Raw genomic sequence first — 20185 nt, 5'->3', positions numbered from 1 at the left:
ACACAGACAATGACTTTGTGTGGATGGATGCTTGTGCCCGTGTATGTGTGAAATTTTTATATCTGTGCTGAGATGATGAAAACCTCCCGAAACAGCACAGTGAGCACATTATTTTATTTTTCTCATGGTCAGTGGAAAACCTCCAACAGCTTTTTTTTTCGAAACCAGCATTAGCTGTTATGGGCAATAATTTTGCACCGGAGACCATAAGCTGGCTGACAAGAGAATAAAAATCTGTAACTCCACAATAAATAACGCTTCTCGTCCGTCATGTTAATTGCAAAGCCCGGGCTGAGGAAAAGTCCTGAGTCATATCTCAACACTTAATTTGTTCAGCAAGAAAGGAGCATGTTGAACAGTGGAATTCAAATGACGTTTTAATCAAGAAGCCATAACTGCATACAACTTTCTTTTTTACTTTTTTCGGTACAAATCCTGTGTAGCGGGCCGGCTAATGACAAACACAGCAATATTTAAAAGAGTAGTGTATAGCCTGCTGAAAGGACGTGTTTTAAAATTAATCTCCATGTGATTCCGACTTTGCTTTGAAAGAAAAATGGACAAACACACCTGCAGGATGTACCAGCACCTGAATGACTGTGACTCGTGTAAGATTTCATAGAACATGAGTCATGTAACCTTTTTTGTGTTTCTTCGATTCTTGTTCACACTTTTTATTTCTATTTCTCATGATGTTTAATAAAAACACACTTTATGCCCACATTTTGGAGCAAAATCAGAATCACAGCAACACATTTGCCTGAGTGTTGCCTTGCTCTTTCTCATTTTGCCCTCAGCCACTCTCTCTATTCTTTCTCTCTCTTTCAGTACGCCAGTCAGTTGGCAAGTTGGGTGTGTGGCCCCCGGCCCAGGCTGAAGAGGGAAAGATTAGCCGGCCAGAGGTGAGTCATCATTGCCAGTATTTGTTTTAAAGGGAAGTTTAAAGATTACAACTTTGGATACGGCTGGCAACAACTTTCTAGAATTGATGACATAACATGAAAACGTAGGCAAATCGGCTTCCTTAGTCTCCCTTGAATGCAGCTAAGAGGATATCAGGTTGCACAATCTTTAAAGCTGTTTTAACTGAGAGTTAATACATGAATTGCAACGCTGCTTTGGGGCTTCAATTACTCTCTCAGCAGCATGAATATGAACGCGTGTTTGAAACTGCACTGGATTGTAAAGGGATGAAGAAAGGCTCATGGGAGGAGGATGTTAGCATCTCTTTTGCAGCGAATGTGGGCCACAAACATCTGATAACGTATTGAACACACAGTAAGGAGCTTATCTTTATAGATAAGGAGAAGAAGGCAAACAGCCCTGAGACAGAGAGGCCGAGTCTGTGGAGTGGCTTTGTGTGTGAGGGGGCGGGATGGTGTGTGCAGTCAACAGCAGAGAAAGTGAAAAGTCAATTGAATATCCCGTTACCTGCGCTGCATGTCTTTGAAACTGTGCTATCTCTGATTAGAGTTGAGTGCTGCTCCATGGCTTTAGCTCCTTAATTCAGATAGGCATTGCTGGGTTTTTTAAGCTGCAGAGTTCAAAACGATGTTGGCATTCACAACCTTTTTCCTCCTTTCCTCTGACTGTCTGACTTTGTCTCTCCCTCTCCCTCTCCCCCTTTCTTGTTTCTCTCTCTGCTGAGTGCTTATCTGCTCTCTGCATAGACCTGCTTCCTGATAGCAGTTCAAGAATAAATGAATGAAACTAGACACATGCTCTGGGAGTTTAAATGAAGTTATAATGTCATACTGTTTTGTTAATTACAAAAGAAGGGGAAAAAAAAGTAAATCTGATACATTAGGCCGACTATTATTTCCACCATTCTTGATGATGAGCCACTAGAGAGACAATGAAGAGAGACATTTATAGGCCAGTCGAGCATATTCCAAGTTTATACAACATATTTGATAAGCCTTTAGCTGCAGTCAGACAACCGCTGATTTTAGCATTTAGCCACTAACTTGATAACTTCTCTACTATAGAAGTGGCGGGAAGCTGATATAACCATTTGGTAGTGTTATTAATAGAAAAGGCATAAATTCTTAGCTATAGCATTCTCTACTGGATGGTTGAGCTCTCCAAAGACCTGGTTCCTGGTGATATATTCCTGGTTTTATATATTGCTAAGGTCAGACAACAGCTAATGTTACCATTAAGCCACGCCTAACCTAGGCTGCTGAATGCTAATATGGCCATTTCCGAGTGATTCACGACACAATACTAGGAATTTTCTTCAAAGGCGAATCTTTAGCTCCCTCTCCTTTGCTGACTCGCGTGTTCCTCGTTCTTTTAATTGTCTCCGAGCGTGGCTAAATGCTTATTCGCTGAAATTCTCAGCTTCAGAAAGGTTAGGGTTAGAAAGGTTAGGGCTTTCACAAATGTTCCCGGAAGTCATCTTCTCTCTACAAAGACCTGGTTCCTGATAACAGTTCAGGAATAAAACAGTGGTTTTCAGAAGAAATTGGTCTCAGCTGTTGACTGAGTCATAGCCTACATAACATAGCCTTGGATCACAGGATACAGTAAATACAACCAGCCGTGACTTTTTACATTTTAGCTCCTTTTTTTTTTTTTACCATTTTGGCATACTAGTCTTCTGATCCCACACATCTTTTGTTTCTTCGTTCAGATTTTTACATGCTCTTTCTCCATGCCCCTTGCCTTTGCCAATCACCACTTAGGCTACTCCTTCTGTATGAAACCTATAGGTCCTCAACAGTCCCAGAAAGAAGACTCCTCTGGTGCAACGCTGGGAGGCTGGCCTGATCAACGGACACAGCCAGGGAGACGACTGAGGATGGAAGGAGGCTAACCGAGACCTGCGCTATTGAAGTCAAGGGGCTGAAAAGATTGTGTGATAAAAAAATAAGAGCTAGCTTTGCCATGAAAAGTGGGAATAGGCTAGAGAGGGGAGCTGTGATGAGGAGGAGGAAAGAGAGAATGTGAGGCAAGAAAGAGGTCAGGAATTGAGGCTGCAAAGGGGGTCAAGAGAATTGGGAACAGGGAAAAGGATTGATGCTGGACTCAAAACCCTGAAGAGTCCTTTAGCAGAGAAGAGAGGAAAAGGAGGACATATTAGCAGATAAAGGACTTGGCCTGCTTCTGGCACTGGAAGACTGTGAGAGTTATGAATGTAAAAAGGCAAAATAAAATAGTGATAACGCTTCATTGGAAAGCAGAGAAATGTAAATTTAGAGAGAACGAGATTTTGAAACTGTGATAACGTTCTCTACCATTGTAAGTTTTGCATAGTTTTTATTTGATGAATATAGGTGGAGATGTATCATATCTTATACTGAAAAATATAATAGTAACACCAGTTTTGTTCATGCAATGATGTCAATCAATGAGTTACTAGATTATTACACATGTACAATATAATGAATCCTACATAATAGCCATGCGTTTTAGGGTATTGCTTCAATGAAACAGTTTGACAAGACATAAGGTCGTTGACAGGGATAAGAAATAACTGATAATTATTCTGTTTCACCAACACAGCTTCTCCAACAACTTCACTTTGTGGCAAGCAAAACATTAGAAAGCTCTGCAAACTGATTAGCTCCTAATGGCAATTTTATTCACACATGTCTAAATAAAATTGCCATTGGGAGCAGAACAGCGTGCGGACCTTTCTCTATTTTCTACAGTTTGTACTTTTCTTGTCCTGCACCTTTTTGCATTTTTGCCTGGATGTGCGCAAACAAGTTTATTCTTTTTACAGTTGGCAAGCAAGCCAAACATCCCCCTTTACTATAGATCAGATTTAGAAAATAAATATATTATTCTATATGCTTTGATGTAGCAAACAGGCAGTGAAATAACTCTGTTGGGTTTTTCAGAGATACAAAGACAAAGGCTGTGTACAAAGCTGCATACTTTCATACTTTGCATACTTAGTAAGGCATTGAATTTGAATTTGGCATCGAATTTTGTGTATGCGAGAAACACCCAGATGTATAATAGACTGTCTATCATTTTTAAGGTAGGGCACGGTAGCTCCCTCATCATACTAATCTGCCCCATGATGCATTGCACATTTTAGACCAGTGGTTTTCAACTGGTGGGTCGCGGAGATGTTTTCAGTGGGTCATGTAAGAAGGTGTGCCTGGAAGAAAAATGCTGTCAAATAGTCTATGAAGCGCTTTTTTAACAAGTCTCATTCAGATTCTTTGTTCTATCACGCTTTGTACCGTCTGAGGTTTTAAAAAAAAAAAAAATCTGATCGATTGAGAAATATAAGATATTCGGGTCACGATTTATCATGAAGGAGTAGTTGGTGGGTCCTGAGACTCAACCAGTTGAGAACCACTGTTTTAGACTATCCAATAGCGGAGCTCACAAGCTGCATACAAATAAAAGTAACCATACTGTTTTATATGTGGTCAGATATGATTAAATTAACCAGGCAGCTGTATAAGTACTGAACATACATGCTGTTAAAATAAATTCTATATACTGCTCGAAGGTTAAGCTAGCGTATTAAACATAGCTCAGAACAGAAAAGCGTGATTAATGGAGTTCCTTGACTCAGAGAAGATGAGCGTCAGTTCGGTGCAGTAGGCAGCGTGTTAGTATGCAGCTTCAGACACAGCCGAAGACTTGACTCTATTTCAGCACTCATGATATGACCCCTGTTCAGTTGTCAGACTTGTTTTCTCATGATTTTGTTTTTTGAAATAAATCTTGATGCACATAACTTATCTCCTTTGTTCTTATCTGTTTGTACCTGACTGATACACCCACATCATGTACAATCTAGCGAACACTCAGTGTTTTTCAACTTCTTCATGTTCCCCAGATGAATAGTAAAGTAGGGTGATCTTATGGTAATAATGGCGCCTTGTCGGTCTAGTTTCTCCACCAGAGCTTGACCTACGAGCACTGTTTTGTTTTAACCACAACACAAATGCTCCAGATCCTGTGGGCAAATACTGATTTCATGTTTCTGTTGCTCCCTTAAACTGTCAGTGAACATACAGAAATACATCACCATGGAAACCGCTTTGAAAGATGTTGAATTAAGTTGAACAAAATAAAAATTTCCCCCAGCAGGCCTCTGTGCAAGTGTGTGTGTGTGTGTGTGTGTGTGTGTGTGTGCGTGTGCATGTGTGTGTGTGTGTGGAGGTTAGATCAGCAGACCACGCTTTAGTGACCTCCCAATCTCCTGTGAATAATTCATCAGCTCATTCTGACTGGACGCAGCCCACTGCCACAATGCCTCTGTGTTATTATGGTGGAGCTGCAGCACCTTAAGTGCTCAAAATTATTAATAAGCTTCATTCCTCACAGGGCAGCTTCCCCCATGTTGCCACAATGCCAGCTCTAATGGCACAATGTAAACTATATCCTGCTATTTTAGCAAGCGGTGTATCTTCTTTAAATGTGAAAGAAATACACTGCTAAAAAGGGCAAAGCTTGAAGGAGACGGGATAATACACAGTTTGAGTTCTGATATGTTATCTCGGTATAAAGTCAGAGTCAAAGATCAAAGATTATTCTTTTATATTGAAACCATCGAACTCGTCCACACAGGGCATACAGACTCTATTTTCTCAGTTATCTCTGTCTTTGATATCAAATCTGGCTGCTTTTCAGGTGTGGTGACCCAGCAAAAAGCCTGCACACCTGTCTATCACCTGCTTAGCTCCTGACTCATTTCCATGATATTTCATTATCACCGTCATCCAAAGTCCTGCTGGCTCAAAGTCAGCGCGACGGCATTGTGTGAGACAGTCAGCATTCAGAGGATTAGCAGCTGCTCCTGTAATGCCTCATTGTGGCGAGGACAAAAGTACAAAAAGACGTGAAGGAGATGTGTGTGTGTGTGTGTGGGGGGGAGTGTGTGTGTGTGTGTGTGTGTGTGGGGGGGAGTGTGTGTGTGTGTGTGTGTGTGTGTGTGTGTGTGTGTGTGTGTGTCTGTGTGTAGTGTGTGGGTTTCGTTTTCAGATTAACTATAGGTGAATGATTTGTAAATGTGCTTGGGTGAAACAAGTTTAGTCAAAGTCCTGTGATCAAGTACAAATGTCTCGTACTTTAGGTACTTTTTCAGCTGTGTTTTTTAGAGGGTAGACTTTGAAACCAAAGTTAAAAAACAAATAAAGCATCATTCATTTTTTTTTGTCTTGACCTTTCACATTTATAACTTTTTTTGCTTCTTTTTATCTTTTTATTTATTCTTTATGTCGCAAGCATAGTCCAACTGAGGTCGGAGAAAACTTTTCAAAGGAAGACCTGGCAAAGAAAAGCTGCATATACATATAAAAGAAGAGCTAAAACATTTGGATACAGAGAGCCTGGGTTCAAAAATATTCACTTAAGATTTAAAAAAAAAAAAAAATCAGGGTCACTCGGTGTTGCAGTTTTAAAACCTGGCTGTAGAGATTTCTGTGCAAAAAGTTGCAGAAAACCCAAACGCTTAAGAAAGAGGAAAGGTAGCCTGGAATTTTGTCAAGAACTGATTTATTTTGAAGATAGCGACGCACGAGCTGGCTCGTACAAAAAGCAGTTCAACTGACTTTAGAATATGGACAAAGGTGAGTAAGAAAACCAGAGTTTGTGATAAATCTCAGTGCACCATTATACTCTCCATCGTATGAAGGCTTAAAGCGGAGGCATTATGTACAATACATCACAACAATCAAGGTCAGGTAAAAAGGTGGACTTAGTTTCCTTTTTATGTGAAGGATAAACAGGATATATGTTTTAAACCTTCAGTTTTTTAGTAACATGCTAAATGTGCTACCTGAAGTACACATTTTGTCATCGATAAAAACCTAAGGTATTTTAAAAAAGATAACCCGATTCATTTCTTGTCTTTTGCAACAATTACTTCAGAAACTGCTCAATTTGCACTTCTTGAAGAAGTCCAGAATAACATATATTCTGTTTCTTTCTGTGTTTACTATAAGTTGCAGTTGATAAAACTGATCTTGTACTTAGTCATGCTGAAGATTTGTAAGCATTGAAAGTCATCGTTCCTGTAGAATGAACCGTTTTGCTCTAGCTATAAAAAAAAAAAAACAAAGCCTTATGAACAGCCAGTTTTTACATCTTTAACGTATTAACTACAGTATGTGTTTGATCTCCAGTGCCTCTGTTCGCTCTGTCAACGGACAATAAAAGAGAGCCGGAGCTGATTCCTTTGATTTGCTCACACATTATCCCTTAGAATTTCATAATGCCTGATGTGGGTGTCCTGCTTTGATGTTCGAGAGAAGAGGTCACATAAAGGCGGCTCTGAGTCACGGAGAATCAACATAAACCTAGTGACAGCGCACTGGATGCAGTCTGGATTGTGTTTTATTAAGAGGTGGAGAAGACATATTTAACAGTCATTCACTGGAAGCGTTAACTGTATCATTCATAGCTTGGCTTCGTCTTTTTTTGTGCATTGAGGAATATATCCTCTTGATCAGTGGTTCTCAACTCGTCCAGCCTCAGGACCCACCACCAACTCCTCTGGAAAAACCGCTTTCTGATATTTTTCGACCAATTAGATTTATTTACTGAAATAAAAATAAAAAGTTTGGACCTCATTCGGTACAAAACATGTGACAGAAGTAAGAAACTGAACAAAACAAACATGTTTACAAAGCGCTTCACAAACATTTTTGCACAAGGTTTTTTCCAGGCAAACTTTTGTGACCCACTGAAAATGGCTCTGCGTCCCACCTCTTGGCCCCGACCCACTACTTGAGAACCAATGTTCTTGATGACAAAGGATGAATAAATGTTGATTAGTCACCCGTTCAGTTTGCTTGTAGACTGGTTATTATAAAAAAAACCTGATATTTAAGAAACTTAAGAAAGAAAATGTAGAGAATTAAATGTATGGCAAACGATGATGTCACCACCTGACTTTAAATTGTCGCTGTTATAGCCAAAAAACAACATCACTTTTGAACAGTCAGATAATAAAACAAATGCAGCTGATGGAAAGTCCTGTGCAGACAAACATAATAAAACTCAGTCCTAATACAGAGTTGACTTTTTGTAGCTTCTATGACAGCCCTTCTCTGCTGAGTTATTGTCCACCATAAAAACCACATAAACAGGTGGCTACATAGAGAATATGGTCCAAACTGTCTCCGAGTACAGTAGGAGGTACAGTCAGCCTGCTGTTATCTCACCAGGTGACACTCTCAGACCACCTGTAATTACAACTGACAGGATATCTACAAGAGAATTCAGTTTGTCAAAATGAATCGGCAAACACTTGATGAATGTTTGACGGTCATATGAGACAGGCTATCTTTGAATCTCCTGGCATTTGTAAAGCAGACGTGTTTTTGTGTTGTAATGATGAAGGTCTTCTTTTTAAGATCATATACAGTCTTGCCTCCTAGCCTGTTAGTGAAGAGTGCAAATAGGTCAAAGGTGCTTTCATAGACGGTGCTCACAATTCCAGCTTTGTTCACTTACATGTGCTATAGTTTGAAACATGAGCCCTTTCACAAAGCTGTGTGATACTGTTCCTGTGAAGGCACTAGAGGCAGGTGAACAGCCTGCAAAATGAAAAGTGTGAATTGCCTGTCAATCTAAAGTCATGACTTACCAGATGAATAAAGTGCATTGCATCAGCTTGAACTGAATTATTAACCCAAACCAGGCGCCAAAAACCTCCAGGTGGGAAATGAAAAGCCTACACCTTTCTTGTTCAGTGCCTGCACTATACTTTGTTCACTAATATAGGAGACGCAGCATTAGCTGCTAAGAGCAATTACTGTATGAGGAATTTCAAGATAGCAAAAGTCACTTCATATAGATCTGACTAAAAACTGAGTGCGTCAGACACTCAGACACTCATGGAGACACAGAGGGGGATGCTGCCAGTAGTGGCGATTCTAGACTCTGGTGGGGCCCTAAGCAAAAATCAATTGGGGGGCCCTCGCTCCTAAAGACGGTAAAGACGGTAAATTCCTCTTAATTTTTCTTTGTTGACTTCCATTGACAAACTTTGGTTTTCACAGCAATAATGCACACATTTGTACATTGCCTGTTATGTCTAGCAGGCATTTGTCTAGCTGCCACAAGTCAGCGTAATGTGGATGCAAATGAAGGTGCCACTCAGATTTACCAGCATGTTGAACTCCATCATTCAGGCTCCTCACCTTTGCACTGCCTCCTGTTCAAACAGATCACTCATTATTTGGAACTGAATATCTTCACCATGCGTGCGTCTGCCCACACAATGGCTCAGACATAAAATATGAGACAGTCTGTGTCGAGGAAATACAAATGAATAAATACATTCCCTGTGTGCAGGCCTGCAGCTGATGGAAAGTCCTGTGCAGACAGATGTAATAAAACTCAGTCCTAATACAGAGTTGACTTTTTGTAACTCTGCTGAGTTATTGTCCACCATAAAAACCACATAAACAGGTGGAAGGTGTATCTCTCCCTCCTGTGTCCTTTCACTTTCTTACTTTCTCACTGTCTCAGCACACTCACCTACAATGTAGAAGATAAAAAACAAGATGTTATACCATCCATGAGTCTTCTTCTACCATCATCCCCCGGTAAAAGCCAAAAGCACATTTCAGTGAATGACTGGCTTTGTGCAAGTCACAGACACATTCTTCCATGAAACAAATGAGCTGTTTTTAATGTGTTTTTTTCTGCAGGTGTGTTTCTTGCATTTATATCATGTCTTAACAGTGCCCTCTGCAGAATATTTAACAAAACTACAGCAGGCAGGCTGTTCCCTGTAAGTGCTATCCGTTTGTCATTTCTTTCATAATCATGACCCGTTGTAAACAGCTTCGCCAGCACATGTGACATTTTTAAAGACACTTTGTTTTCAGTTTATATTCTGAATTACAGGGCAAACACCTGATTGTTTTTATTACACCATCATTATCAACCTGAGGTCCTCAGGCAGGAACCTATTTGTTGTGTGCAACCCGAGATTTTGATTATAATTTATTTTGGTACATTTTTGAGGGATGTGTCACACATACATATTTTCTGTGAATACACACACACACACACACACACATACACAAACAGAATCTAATGAACATGCATTAATGGGGAGATGTCAGTGAGGGCGCTGCACACGGATGGGTGTCCTGGGCACTATGGGGGGGGGGGGGGGGGGGGTTTGCTGCCTTGCACACGGGCACCTCAGCTGTGCCAGGGAAGAGAACCGCCACCTCTCCATCAACCAGTCCTGATTTCCATATTTGATCTGTGCAGGTTGAAACGACAACCCCTCCAATTCCATAGCCAAGTCCCGACAGACTGAGCTACCACGGCCCCTAATGAACCTGAACATCCGCCAGATTGTTAAAATCAGCAGCCATGTCCATTTTAATAAAAACGTCCTTCATCAAAAGGCTTGTTGTTTGCATTTGGATGTTAATGTAAATGTTAGTATCTGTATTGTATCTAGTAACTACAGTAATACAGTAAGTTATGTGTATATAATGTTGTTTTATTTTCCATTTAAACCACTTGAATCTCTGTTTAAAAGAAGTAAGTGCTATATAAAAGTGTATTACTATAACTAGATATCAATGTAACTTCAAAATGTGTTGTTCAAGCTCCACATTTATTTAGGATGCTGGAAGGAAGTGCACATCTACTATGACGTATTTTTGTTCAATAAGTGAAGTCTAAACAGTTAAACAAGTGGAGTTTATGACAAAGCATTCACACACCGTGTCCACACATTTCATGCATTCAATTATATTACAAATAAGGTGATGATCACATTAAATAACCTAAAGATAAGATACATAAGATAAGATCAGATATACTTTATTCATCCCAACAGGGAAATTTAGGTGTTCCAGCAGCCAGCATACATACAAACACACAACACAACACATATATACATACAAACACACAACACAACACATATATACATACATATCCCACCCATACAAAAAAACATGAGCCCACAATACAGTTTTATATATGATATATGCAACTCTACCTAAAGGTTTTTCTTGTCATCTTGTTCTATCTAAATTAAAACATATTGTTAAAAAAAAGACAGTCACATTTTTATAATAATAATAATATTCTGTATTTATATTCACTAGCTCAGAAACATGTAAGATCAAACAAACATCAGATCTGGTACAACAGTACAGTTTTACTGCTACACATGAAATAGAAACATGAGGAAATAACCTTTCCTTTCCTGTCCTGCTGTGTAACTCTGACTGATGCTACACAGATAAACAGAGAGGGAGAGAGAGAGAGAGAGAGAGAGAGAGAGAGAGAGTCACACAGAGAGACAGAGAGAGAGAGAGAGAGAGAGAGAGAGAACAAACTTTTCTAATGGATCTAATGGATTGGGCTCGTGAATGTAGACATTGAGTTCCATAAAGGAGATCTGGAGCCGCCCTCTGTAGTCCTGTCAGCACTGGCCCATTCCTGCACATAAACATAAAAACACACATGTGCAAGCTGTTATACATCTCGTCTTTTGTCTAATTCATATCATAAAGCTGCTTTAACTATTCTACATTTTGAATCGTTGAAATTAAGCCAAATATTGTAGGTATATTGCAACTTTGTTATCCCTTTCATCATTGCCAATCATGTGCTGGACGTAGTTTCAGTGACATCAGTCGTTGGTTTCTGAAGAGGGGTTATGAAGCTGAATGATGGCGGTCGCTGTTTGGGAAATGCTGTCTCACTCGAACTATTGATCAATCTAAATACAGGCAAAGAGGTGGAGCTGAGGCGGCTTTTAACCTCCTTGCAAACAGCAACAACGTGTCCACCTGTCACTCAAATCAGCCACACCCCTAATGGTGCAGATTTACAAATAACTTTTAGGCTTAATAAAATTTAAATGGGTGAGTTATATGAAGAAAAAAAAAACACCCACAGTGTGTACCAATAAAGAAATGAGCTATTCATACCAAATATGTTTTTTTGTGTAACAGGCTGTAAACATGTTTAATTTGCTGTAAAAATGAGCATTTTACAGTAATATGGGGGTTAATGGGGATTGCCTCAGGTGGACACTTAAGAAATTACAGCTTGCTGCACTTCCTCATTGGCTTCATTTCTCAAACATGAAGGGTTGCCGCTTGTTGCCAACACATCACCCCTCGAAATTTCCCATTGTCTGACCCTCCCACGAAATACATTAACTGTAGTCTACAGTCTTCTTTCCAGACATTATCCATCATGATTGTCTCGAAGAAGAAAATCTGCTTTCCAGCGAAAAAAAACAGATATGAGCAACGTGTCTGTCTTTTCAGCAGATGTGGATGTGTTCTGCACTTCCTCAAAACTAAGAAGTCACTTCTTCTTTCACACATTATTTAAGGACCTAATTTTGAGTTGAATGATATCACCGTGACACAAGAATAATGTTTTGCCAGAGTTCTTAGAGACATTCAGAAAACAACAACAACAATGACCTTTGGTATATTCAGAGAGATTCCACACAGCATCCCCAGACTGCACAGATATTTTGTCCTAAAACTCTGAACACACTCATTCTTAGTTGGTTTGCTCAAACAGCAACTTCCAACAGCTGAAGTTAAATACATTTTGAACTGTCTGCAGTTTGTGTTTAAAATAACTTCTTTGTCCTTTTCCATTGCAGCAGCAGTATGTACAAAAAGAAGAAGCACTTGTCTTGAGGGGAATGAAAAATGGTTGTGTTTCTCGATCATTTTGCTTCCTTTTGCACACAAGGTAAAACAAGGACACTCCAGCTCCAGACACATCTGATATTAAATATTCAGCTCCCGTCGGGGCCGTCTCATGATAGCTGGTTGGTCTTTCTGTCAGCTGGTGATGACAGCGATCTGTCCTCTAACATGGCTCTTCAGTAACACAAGGAGAAGGCGAGAGAGCCTAGAGAGGGCCGTTCGGCTTATTAATTATGAAAATGATTACAACCAAAGCAAAGACAGATCAGAACCCTTGCACAACAGTATCAAAGTATCTGGGATAATAAGGAGTACATGTGGGTTTGTATGTAGTGTGTAATACATACAGTATGTGTGTGCTTTTGTGTGTTTACAGCAAAGGAGTCAGGGAGATGAATCGTTGTTTGTCAAAGGGAATCTGAAGGACAAAACATGGAGGCTGCAGAAATACCACAAATACCAAAGGAAGAGGTCAGAAAAAAGGGACTGAGCAGCTTCATTTCTGTGTAAAAATGAACATCATTACTACTGCAGTGTTTAACACGCTTTAAGGTCAAATTAAGAGCAATTTAATGTTCTGCTTATTGTCCAGGAATCCCAGGAAAGTATTACAACCATGATGATGTGACTATACATGTGTGACCTATTTTCAAGATTCACATCATGGTACACCCACCGGACTATTCTGGTATAAAGGGCCTTAGTGTTTCAGCCTCATTTGGAGTTAGACAAAGTGGAATTTTGTCCCCAGTTCTATTTTGGTAGGCTTTTTTTGCGTTTATTTTAGAGACAGGACAGCGGATATGGAGTCAGAAATCAGGAAGCGAGAGAGAGAGTGGGGAATTAGATGCAGGGAAGGAGCCACAGGTCGGATTTGAACCCGGGCCGCCCGCTTAGAGGACTTTGCCTCCGTACATGGGGTGCAAGCACTAACCACTATATGCTACCGGCACCAACCGTTCTTTTAATCTTTATGTTGGTTGTCTGTGCCTGTGGTTGAAATCCTGTAATAGTGGGTGTACGACCGGGTAAGAGTCCAGTGAACAATCGTATGAATGCAGATGATCTGGTTGTTTTCATATCAAGAAATGCTGGTGTAAATACAACTGCTGACTGCATGCTCTGAGATGGTCTGTCGCACCAAAGAGGACAAGAATCAGAACTTTGCTGGTTTTAATTTGGTTGATGATTATCTTGATGTGAAGATGATGATATTGACAGGCAATGCTGTAAGCTGTGTGCACAAGCAGACCTCAGTCTGTGTACAGGTGTTGTCTAACAGTGTCTGCTTAGAAGCGTGTTGTACACTGGTGTACTGTATACTTCACACTTATGGGTAAACCACATGACAGTGAGTAAACAGAGGCTGCAAGTAGCTGACAGTGACATTTTGAGAGTATTGCTCAAGAGATCGAGCGGCTGCAGAGCCAGTGAGATGTTTGTGACCTTAAGAGTTAACATCTCAAAGCTGCCCTAGGAAGTCTTGTGTACCGGTTTATGTGCAGAGTTGATGCGTCTGAAGGTCCCTTATTGTGTCGAGCATCAAGTACATTACAGTCCAACTACAGTCTCAGTTCTGGAGACGCTGGCACAGGTGCCTCCATGTTAGATCTTAAGATTGTAGTTTTATGAAAATGTGTGAATGTCTGTGTGTGTGTTCATGTATTTCATATTGTCCTTTGTATTGTTGTGTTTTTTTTAAATTTCTGGCTTTCTGCTATACTTGAGTCTGAATTAATGTTGAATTGAATTCTCCTGTAGGAACCAATGGACTTGACGCTGAGCACCACAGAAGGTATGGAAATCAGAAAATATTCACAACACCTGTCCTTTAATGGGATTTTTTTAGTAACAAAAAAAGCCAGCTGGCAAAGCGAAGGTAAGTATAAAAAGAAAAAAAATAAGTAATTGCAAACTTAATCATGTTTTATAAATTCTCCAAGATTATTTATCTGCCAGTTGAGATGTAGGTGTTGATGAATATTTACCTGAGAGGTGAAGCTTCTACGTCTGAGGGTCAGGTCTGCAAAAAAACAACAACAACAACAACAACAACAAGACAGCACATTCTTAAGTTTTGGTTTGCTGCGGTAAATTCATGCAATAAAATTGCAGAACTGCAGCCACTGCCTTAAAAGAAAAAAAAAGGAATTTGGTTTTGAACTCACCAACAACATGATCCTTAGAATGAACTTGAGTCCAAAACTGTGCTTCCTCTCTGAAACAAAAAAAAAAGTCACATTTATTACCAACATGTCAGAGCAATAACGCATCTAATGTACCAAGCAATCTAAAAATCAACCTCACAGAGCTATAACCTAAAGCTTATTAAAGAGAGAAAATTATAAGAAATGGATATTGAGAGGGTTTTATGAAGTGCACTTTTCCCTCAGTTGTCATTTATACATAGTTGAACTATAAGTCCAGCTGTGCAGTCTAAAGGGAAATGTTTACTGTAAACATACTCTAAATGTTATCAATTTGTCACCGCTGTAAGGCTGTTCACATAAATATCACTTATACACAAAGTTATCTCATCATCGAAGAAGCCCGTACCTTTTTTTCTTTTCTTCTGCTGCTGCTTTTACTTGAGAGTAGGAGAAAAGGAAACGTCGAGACATGTGTTACGCTTCACACAGGAAAAGAATCACGACAATGCCATTTATTAGTGAGAAAACAGAAGTGTTTAGAGATTTGTGTGTGCAATACCTTTCCTGTGTGCCACAACAACCACAAGTGCCAGCGAACAGAGAAACAAAACCACAGCAGAGAAAGAGCCCAGAACAAGAGGCCAGTCCACACGGGGTAAATCTGCAAACATCACACTTACATTAGTGTGTGAGGTGTATAAATATGGTCACTGGACTAGAAGTATTAGTAAGAGTAAATGCAGCTATTAAATTCACTTATTTCTTTGCAGTTTATATGGCTCTGACTTGATGTTGTTTTAGCACTAAAAGGTTTTTTTATTTTACTTTCTGACACTCAAAATTCACATGTAGAGCTTCACATAAAATAATGAATAATGTTTGTCTACCTGATGATGGAGGGGGAAGTCCTGAAAGAGGAGAAAAGGAGCAAACAGTCAAGTTTTATGTTAAATTGACACGCTTACCAAACCACACACATACTGTACAGTTTGACTGTAAATCAGTACCTCTTGAGACAGCCAATGGGAGGCTCCGTTCAGAGTTGCTCCATTTTTTTCCAAGTAGGACGCTGTACTGGCACTGGTATAAAACCAGTGGAGTGTCCTGGACCGGCACAGGGAAGGTGACCTGATGGTGAATCAAGTTGGCACGTTGAACGGCAACAGGGAGTTCTTGATCAGCCAGGTAGAGGGAGAACAGACCACCGGGGTACGCAGGAGAGCCTCTGCAGAGCAAATGCCACACGTCTGTCTGCTGCTGCAGAACAAGGGTGGGCAGCGGCAAGAAATCTGACGACAAAAATAATGAAAGAAAACTTATATACAGATCAGATCCGGATTCTTTGCACGCAAAATAGTATTTTTTATGAAGTATGTTAGATCATTCAGTGATATCAAAACAGTTATTTACTTGTCGGCCCGGGCTGCGTAGGAGTCAGGATTGTTGTTGGCTTTCTCCTGGAGAGATTATGGTGCTCTATAGTGACAAGAAGACTTGTTGTTTTAAGTAACCAAATGTGTGTCATTCACCTGCTTCTCTCTCACTGGACATTTGGGAAAGCTGCGATTCCACTACATTCCACAAGCTCTCCCAGCTCTTAGTCTGATAAATAAACAGTTGTAGTCTGTCCCCACCACAAAGAGGTAAATACAATGGTTATGAATTAAGAATAGGCACAGGTTGTAAAGGTTTTTATAACCAACACCTCTTGGGAAAACCAACATGGCTGTGGCCAAATGCCAAACATTATTTAGCTGGTCTTTAAGTGTGCTAACAACCTCGGTTTGCCACATGTACCAGCTAAACCTCTCCTCGTAACCATCAACACTGGAGCCAGTACACGTTCTGTTTCATGTTTTCGGTAACTGTGTGTGTGTGTGTGTGGGTGTGTGGTTTCTATATGAAGAGCAGGATGTAACAGCACTACACACACCCACAGAGCCGAAGACAATGAGAGACCACAGAAAGCACCTGCATGCAGCAGCGGATGGGAGTGTTTATTATTTTTAAACCACATGTAGAACCAGGACGGGGGTGCAGACTGAACACGTTTAACTGTACAACCACTTTTGTGTTCTACTCATGATGAAATGGGGAGCTGCAGCTTCACACAGGTATTACCGTAGGTTGTACCACAGACATACCCGTTTGGGACTCCAGCTGCAAATAGGGACTGAAGGCACTGTATCGACCGGCCTGGTCTTTGTACAGACAGCAGAAGAGCTCAAGTCGGCCTGAATCTCCGCCCTGCACCCTCACAGTGAACTGTACCTCCTCAGCGCCTGACTGCACCCCCCAAGAGTCCACCTCAATCAAACAAGAAGAGCAAAATCAAATCACATTGGCCCAGGCAAGGCACAAAGACACAATATGAAACACACACACACTGAAATAGCTACCATATCTCTGTATCTGTACAGCATGAAGAGGACCCCTCGGTGGCCCTGCGAGGCCCTGCAGACCAATACCACTGATCCCTCGGTCCTCAGGTGGATGTCAAGATTAGGAGCTGGAAGACTGGGAGGGGACGTGGAGGCTGATAGTCTTCCTGTCGACAAAAGAAGTCCAACAGGCATCAAAGGAGTTGTACAAAGTCCTTATTTAGCTAAAGAGAGTGTGTAGCCGTGGGAATGTACTTTAAAACACTGCTGGGATTGCTTCATGAGGTTGCGCTACATTTGTAACACACTGGTGAAACAATTAGTTAAGAAAGCGTAAAACAGACGGCGTTGTTTGTTTAAAGGATTGCACGTAATATGGCAATTTCCCTTTTTTTGTCTTTTCAAACTATTTAAATATATGAATGGGTTGAACATCAGTATCGACCGATCTTGTCCCTGTTGATAAACACCCTGACTGGAAAGTAATCTGGCATCCACCAATGTAAAAAGCCAATGTCCATCTGTTGTGTCACATCCACTTAATAGTGACAATACAATATATCTAACTGCTGAGAAGAGGTTTTTTTATCATGCAAAAGAAGTCACCCGGGGCGCAGTGGTCGGTGCGCGCGCCCCATGTATGGAGGCTGTCGTCTCTTCTTTCCCGCATGTCGTTCCCCACTCTCTCTCCCTGATTTCCGACTCTATCCACTGTCCTATCTTTCCATTGAAGGCACAAAAAGCCCAAAAAATAAATCTTAAAAAAGAAGTCACCCGTTGGAAAAACTCTGATTTGTGACATGATCCAGGGGGCATTTCAAGAGGAGGGACAACTAACGACAATTTACAGCCATCAAATCTTACGGCTCATTTGAAAAACAGACGGCATCAGCCCTCATTCTCACAAAAAGTACATCTCTAAAAGTAAAAGAAGTATCTAAGATCAACTAGAGTTTGATTACTCACCCCAAAAATGTTGAAAGGAAAGTAGTAGAGGGTAAATCCAAAATGATTTTCTACCACCAACAACCTGCATGTTTGACACGAGAAGAAGACTGAATGGTCAAAGCGAGGACGCACCAACAGACTCTCTCTCTCTCTCTCTTTCCCTCTCTCTCTCTCTCTCTCTCTGTTTTTGTAATACGTATGACATCCTCTTGAAGACAGAACGATTGGGGAAGTTGAGGCGGTAAACACACTTCCTTTTTTGGAGTCCCCTGCTCGGCTGTGTGCTATGATGAGCATAAACTAAGCCCACGTCTCACTGACCCTGATGTAGAAATATCGCCGTGTGAATGGAGAAAATATTTCCAAACAAGTTATCTTGTGACACTAGGCTGCGATACATGTGCTTTAAAAATAAACACAAAAAAATAAAGTTCCTCAAAGAGCTGCTGCAACCCCATAAAGATGAGAACAAATGCTTCCCTTCAATAATACTTCTCTTTCTGAGACAGAGAAAATATAAATGTATTCTGTTATAAAAATCAGAAACTATGGTCTAATGCTGTAAGATCTTCCCGTTATTGTGGGTCAAATATGAAAATATGCATTATATGCTAAATATGTTCATAATAATGAGCAAATAGTTTTTTCTCTTTATTTTTTTAAAGTTTTTAAAGTTTAAAGTTTTTCAACAACTGTTACTTAAAATGGCTCTAAAACCATTTAAATAGTTGTCTACAAAAAATACTTTTTTTAATGGGATTAAAAAAGGTTTTAAAAATAAAAAGGTTTGAAGCAGCCACCCTTACAGACGATGGAAGAACAGAGAAATCAGATTATAGAGACCAGGAATTGGGTCGTGGTCATGGTCAGATGGGACAAGATATTTATGAACTGTATCAACAACCCAGAACTTGAATCTTTCTAAAGCGGGCGTGGTTTATTTTCCACAACAGAGAGATAGAAGTCAAGCCAACGGCAGAATTAAAGTGTGTGTGATCAATTTGATTTACTTCAAGGTGGTGTAAATATTCATAAAGATGAAAGGGGGTTTAGATCACATTACTTTCATGAAGACCAAGCAAGATTAAGAGTCAAATGAGTTAAAGACTGAGTTATAAATTGTGAATGCAACAATGAACTGGGATCAAAAATACTTATTATTAGATTGAGTTTCAAGTAACAGGATAAATTAGGCAACATTAAAGGTTGTCTTACCATTTCCAGGATTGTTGTTTGTTTTTCAAAACAGACAGTAATCACAAAGTTTTGTTTTCAACAAGATACAGTTCATGGAGGTTTCATATTTGTTGCAGTCCAAACGTACACAGCTTTTCTAGATCAATTTGGGGAGAAGGGGAAAGTTGCAGGTTCTGCGGCCTTAAATAACCTGGGTTGGGTCCTCATTGTGTTTCCATGAAAATCTGTAGACGTACGTCGCAAAGAAATTTAGAGACATATTTATTTTCTAATCATGTATTTCTTTCAAGGCCGATGCATCACCGATTAAATACTATGAGCTTCTGTGTCCGTGACATGGCAACCTGCATGCACTTTGACTTTTTAAAATGTTGAGTGTGTTAGTGTTTTCATTTTGATCGTGCTGACATGCTGATGTTTTCATTTACTGTAACAACTTGACAAAGAGCAAGACAATGGACTAGCATTGCTGTGGAGTTGGTGAAGTTTGAATTCCCAGAATTAGGACTCTCAGCGTTCTTCCAACACAATGTTTTACCTTTCTAGCCAATCTGTAATGTGACCTCTTCTTTAAATGTGTCCAAAGAAAATTAATTGTGATTTCTTGAAAGATTAAAATCGACTGTCAGCTAATACTATATGACTGACTCCTGAACCGTCTATCTTGAGCTCAGTATGACAAAATGCTCTCAACCAGGGGCTTGTCCAGAAATCTGATTGGCCACCCCAGATGCCCACCCCAAAATCCAAATCTATGATTGGCTTTTTGCCTAATCAGAGGCCGGATCTAAGTACAAATCAATGAATCTGGCCGGTTTTAACTGGTTTATGGTAGTACTAACTCATGCACATTGTCTAACTCGCAATGGACTTGAAA

General features: G+C 40.1%; 2 protein-coding genes and 1 long non-coding RNA gene across 4 annotated transcripts in view; 1 reads left to right on the top strand and 2 right to left on the bottom strand.

Annotated features, from left to right (window-relative positions):
• Nucleotides 1-20185, top strand: part of misp3 (MISP family member 3) — a 138285-nt gene that overhangs the window by 1739 nt on the left and 116361 nt on the right. The window contains exons 2-3 of one of the 2 annotated variants that reach the window (XR_009676221.1): nt 829-902; nt 2715-4069. Coding sequence is in view for 1 of the 2 variants with exons in the window: in XM_061060497.1 (XP_060916480.1) it covers nt 829-902; nt 2715-2801 (161 nt within the window). In the remaining variant the exon portion in view is untranslated. Of the gene's footprint in view, nt 1-828; nt 903-2714; nt 4229-20185 lie in introns of those variants that run through there. The other variant, XM_061060497.1, reaches the window with a different exon arrangement.
• On the bottom strand, nt 6461-8433 carry LOC132991784 (uncharacterized). The gene is made up of 2 exons (XR_009676265.1): nt 8056-8433; nt 6461-7937 (listed from the first exon to the last, which is right to left on the bottom strand). It is a non-coding gene; the product is annotated as an uncharacterized LOC132991784 (long non-coding RNA).
• LOC132991760 (uncharacterized) lies at nt 10639-18258 on the bottom strand. The gene is made up of 11 exons (XM_061060630.1): nt 18130-18258; nt 17182-17330; nt 16927-17089; nt 16193-16258; nt 15790-16071; nt 15670-15690; nt 15342-15443; nt 15189-15219; nt 14801-14850; nt 14621-14655; nt 10639-11394 (listed from the first exon to the last, which is right to left on the bottom strand). Exons 1-11 carry the CDS (start codon nt 18197-18199, stop codon nt 11305-11307), a joined length of 1059 nt encoding a protein of 352 aa, XP_060916613.1. The 5' UTR covers nt 18200-18258; the 3' UTR covers nt 10639-11304.

The sequence above is a fragment of the Labrus mixtus genome, chromosome 2, assembly GCF_963584025.1.
Source record: "Labrus mixtus chromosome 2, fLabMix1.1, whole genome shotgun sequence".
In the NCBI taxonomy this organism is placed as follows: domain Eukaryota; kingdom Metazoa; phylum Chordata; class Actinopteri; order Labriformes; family Labridae; genus Labrus; species Labrus mixtus.
The sequence above is the reverse complement of the archived record's forward strand: the minus strand, read 5'-3'. Positions and strand labels throughout refer to the sequence as shown.

Bases quoted from the DNA above. Each gene is read 5' to 3' on its own strand.
- LOC132991760 (XM_061060630.1), bottom strand. From the start codon at position 18,199: ATGCAGGTTGTTGGTGGTAGAAAATCATTTTGGATTTACCCTCTACTA. The intron at 17,090-17,181 runs GTAGCTATTTCA...TGTTTGATTGAG, and splicing joins TGTACAGATACAGAGATATG to GTGGACTCTTGGGGGGTGCA. The intron at 15,220-15,341 runs GTATTGCACACA...CCTACTCTCAAG, and splicing joins TGTTGTGGCACACAGGAAAG to TAAAAGCAGCAGCAGAAGAA.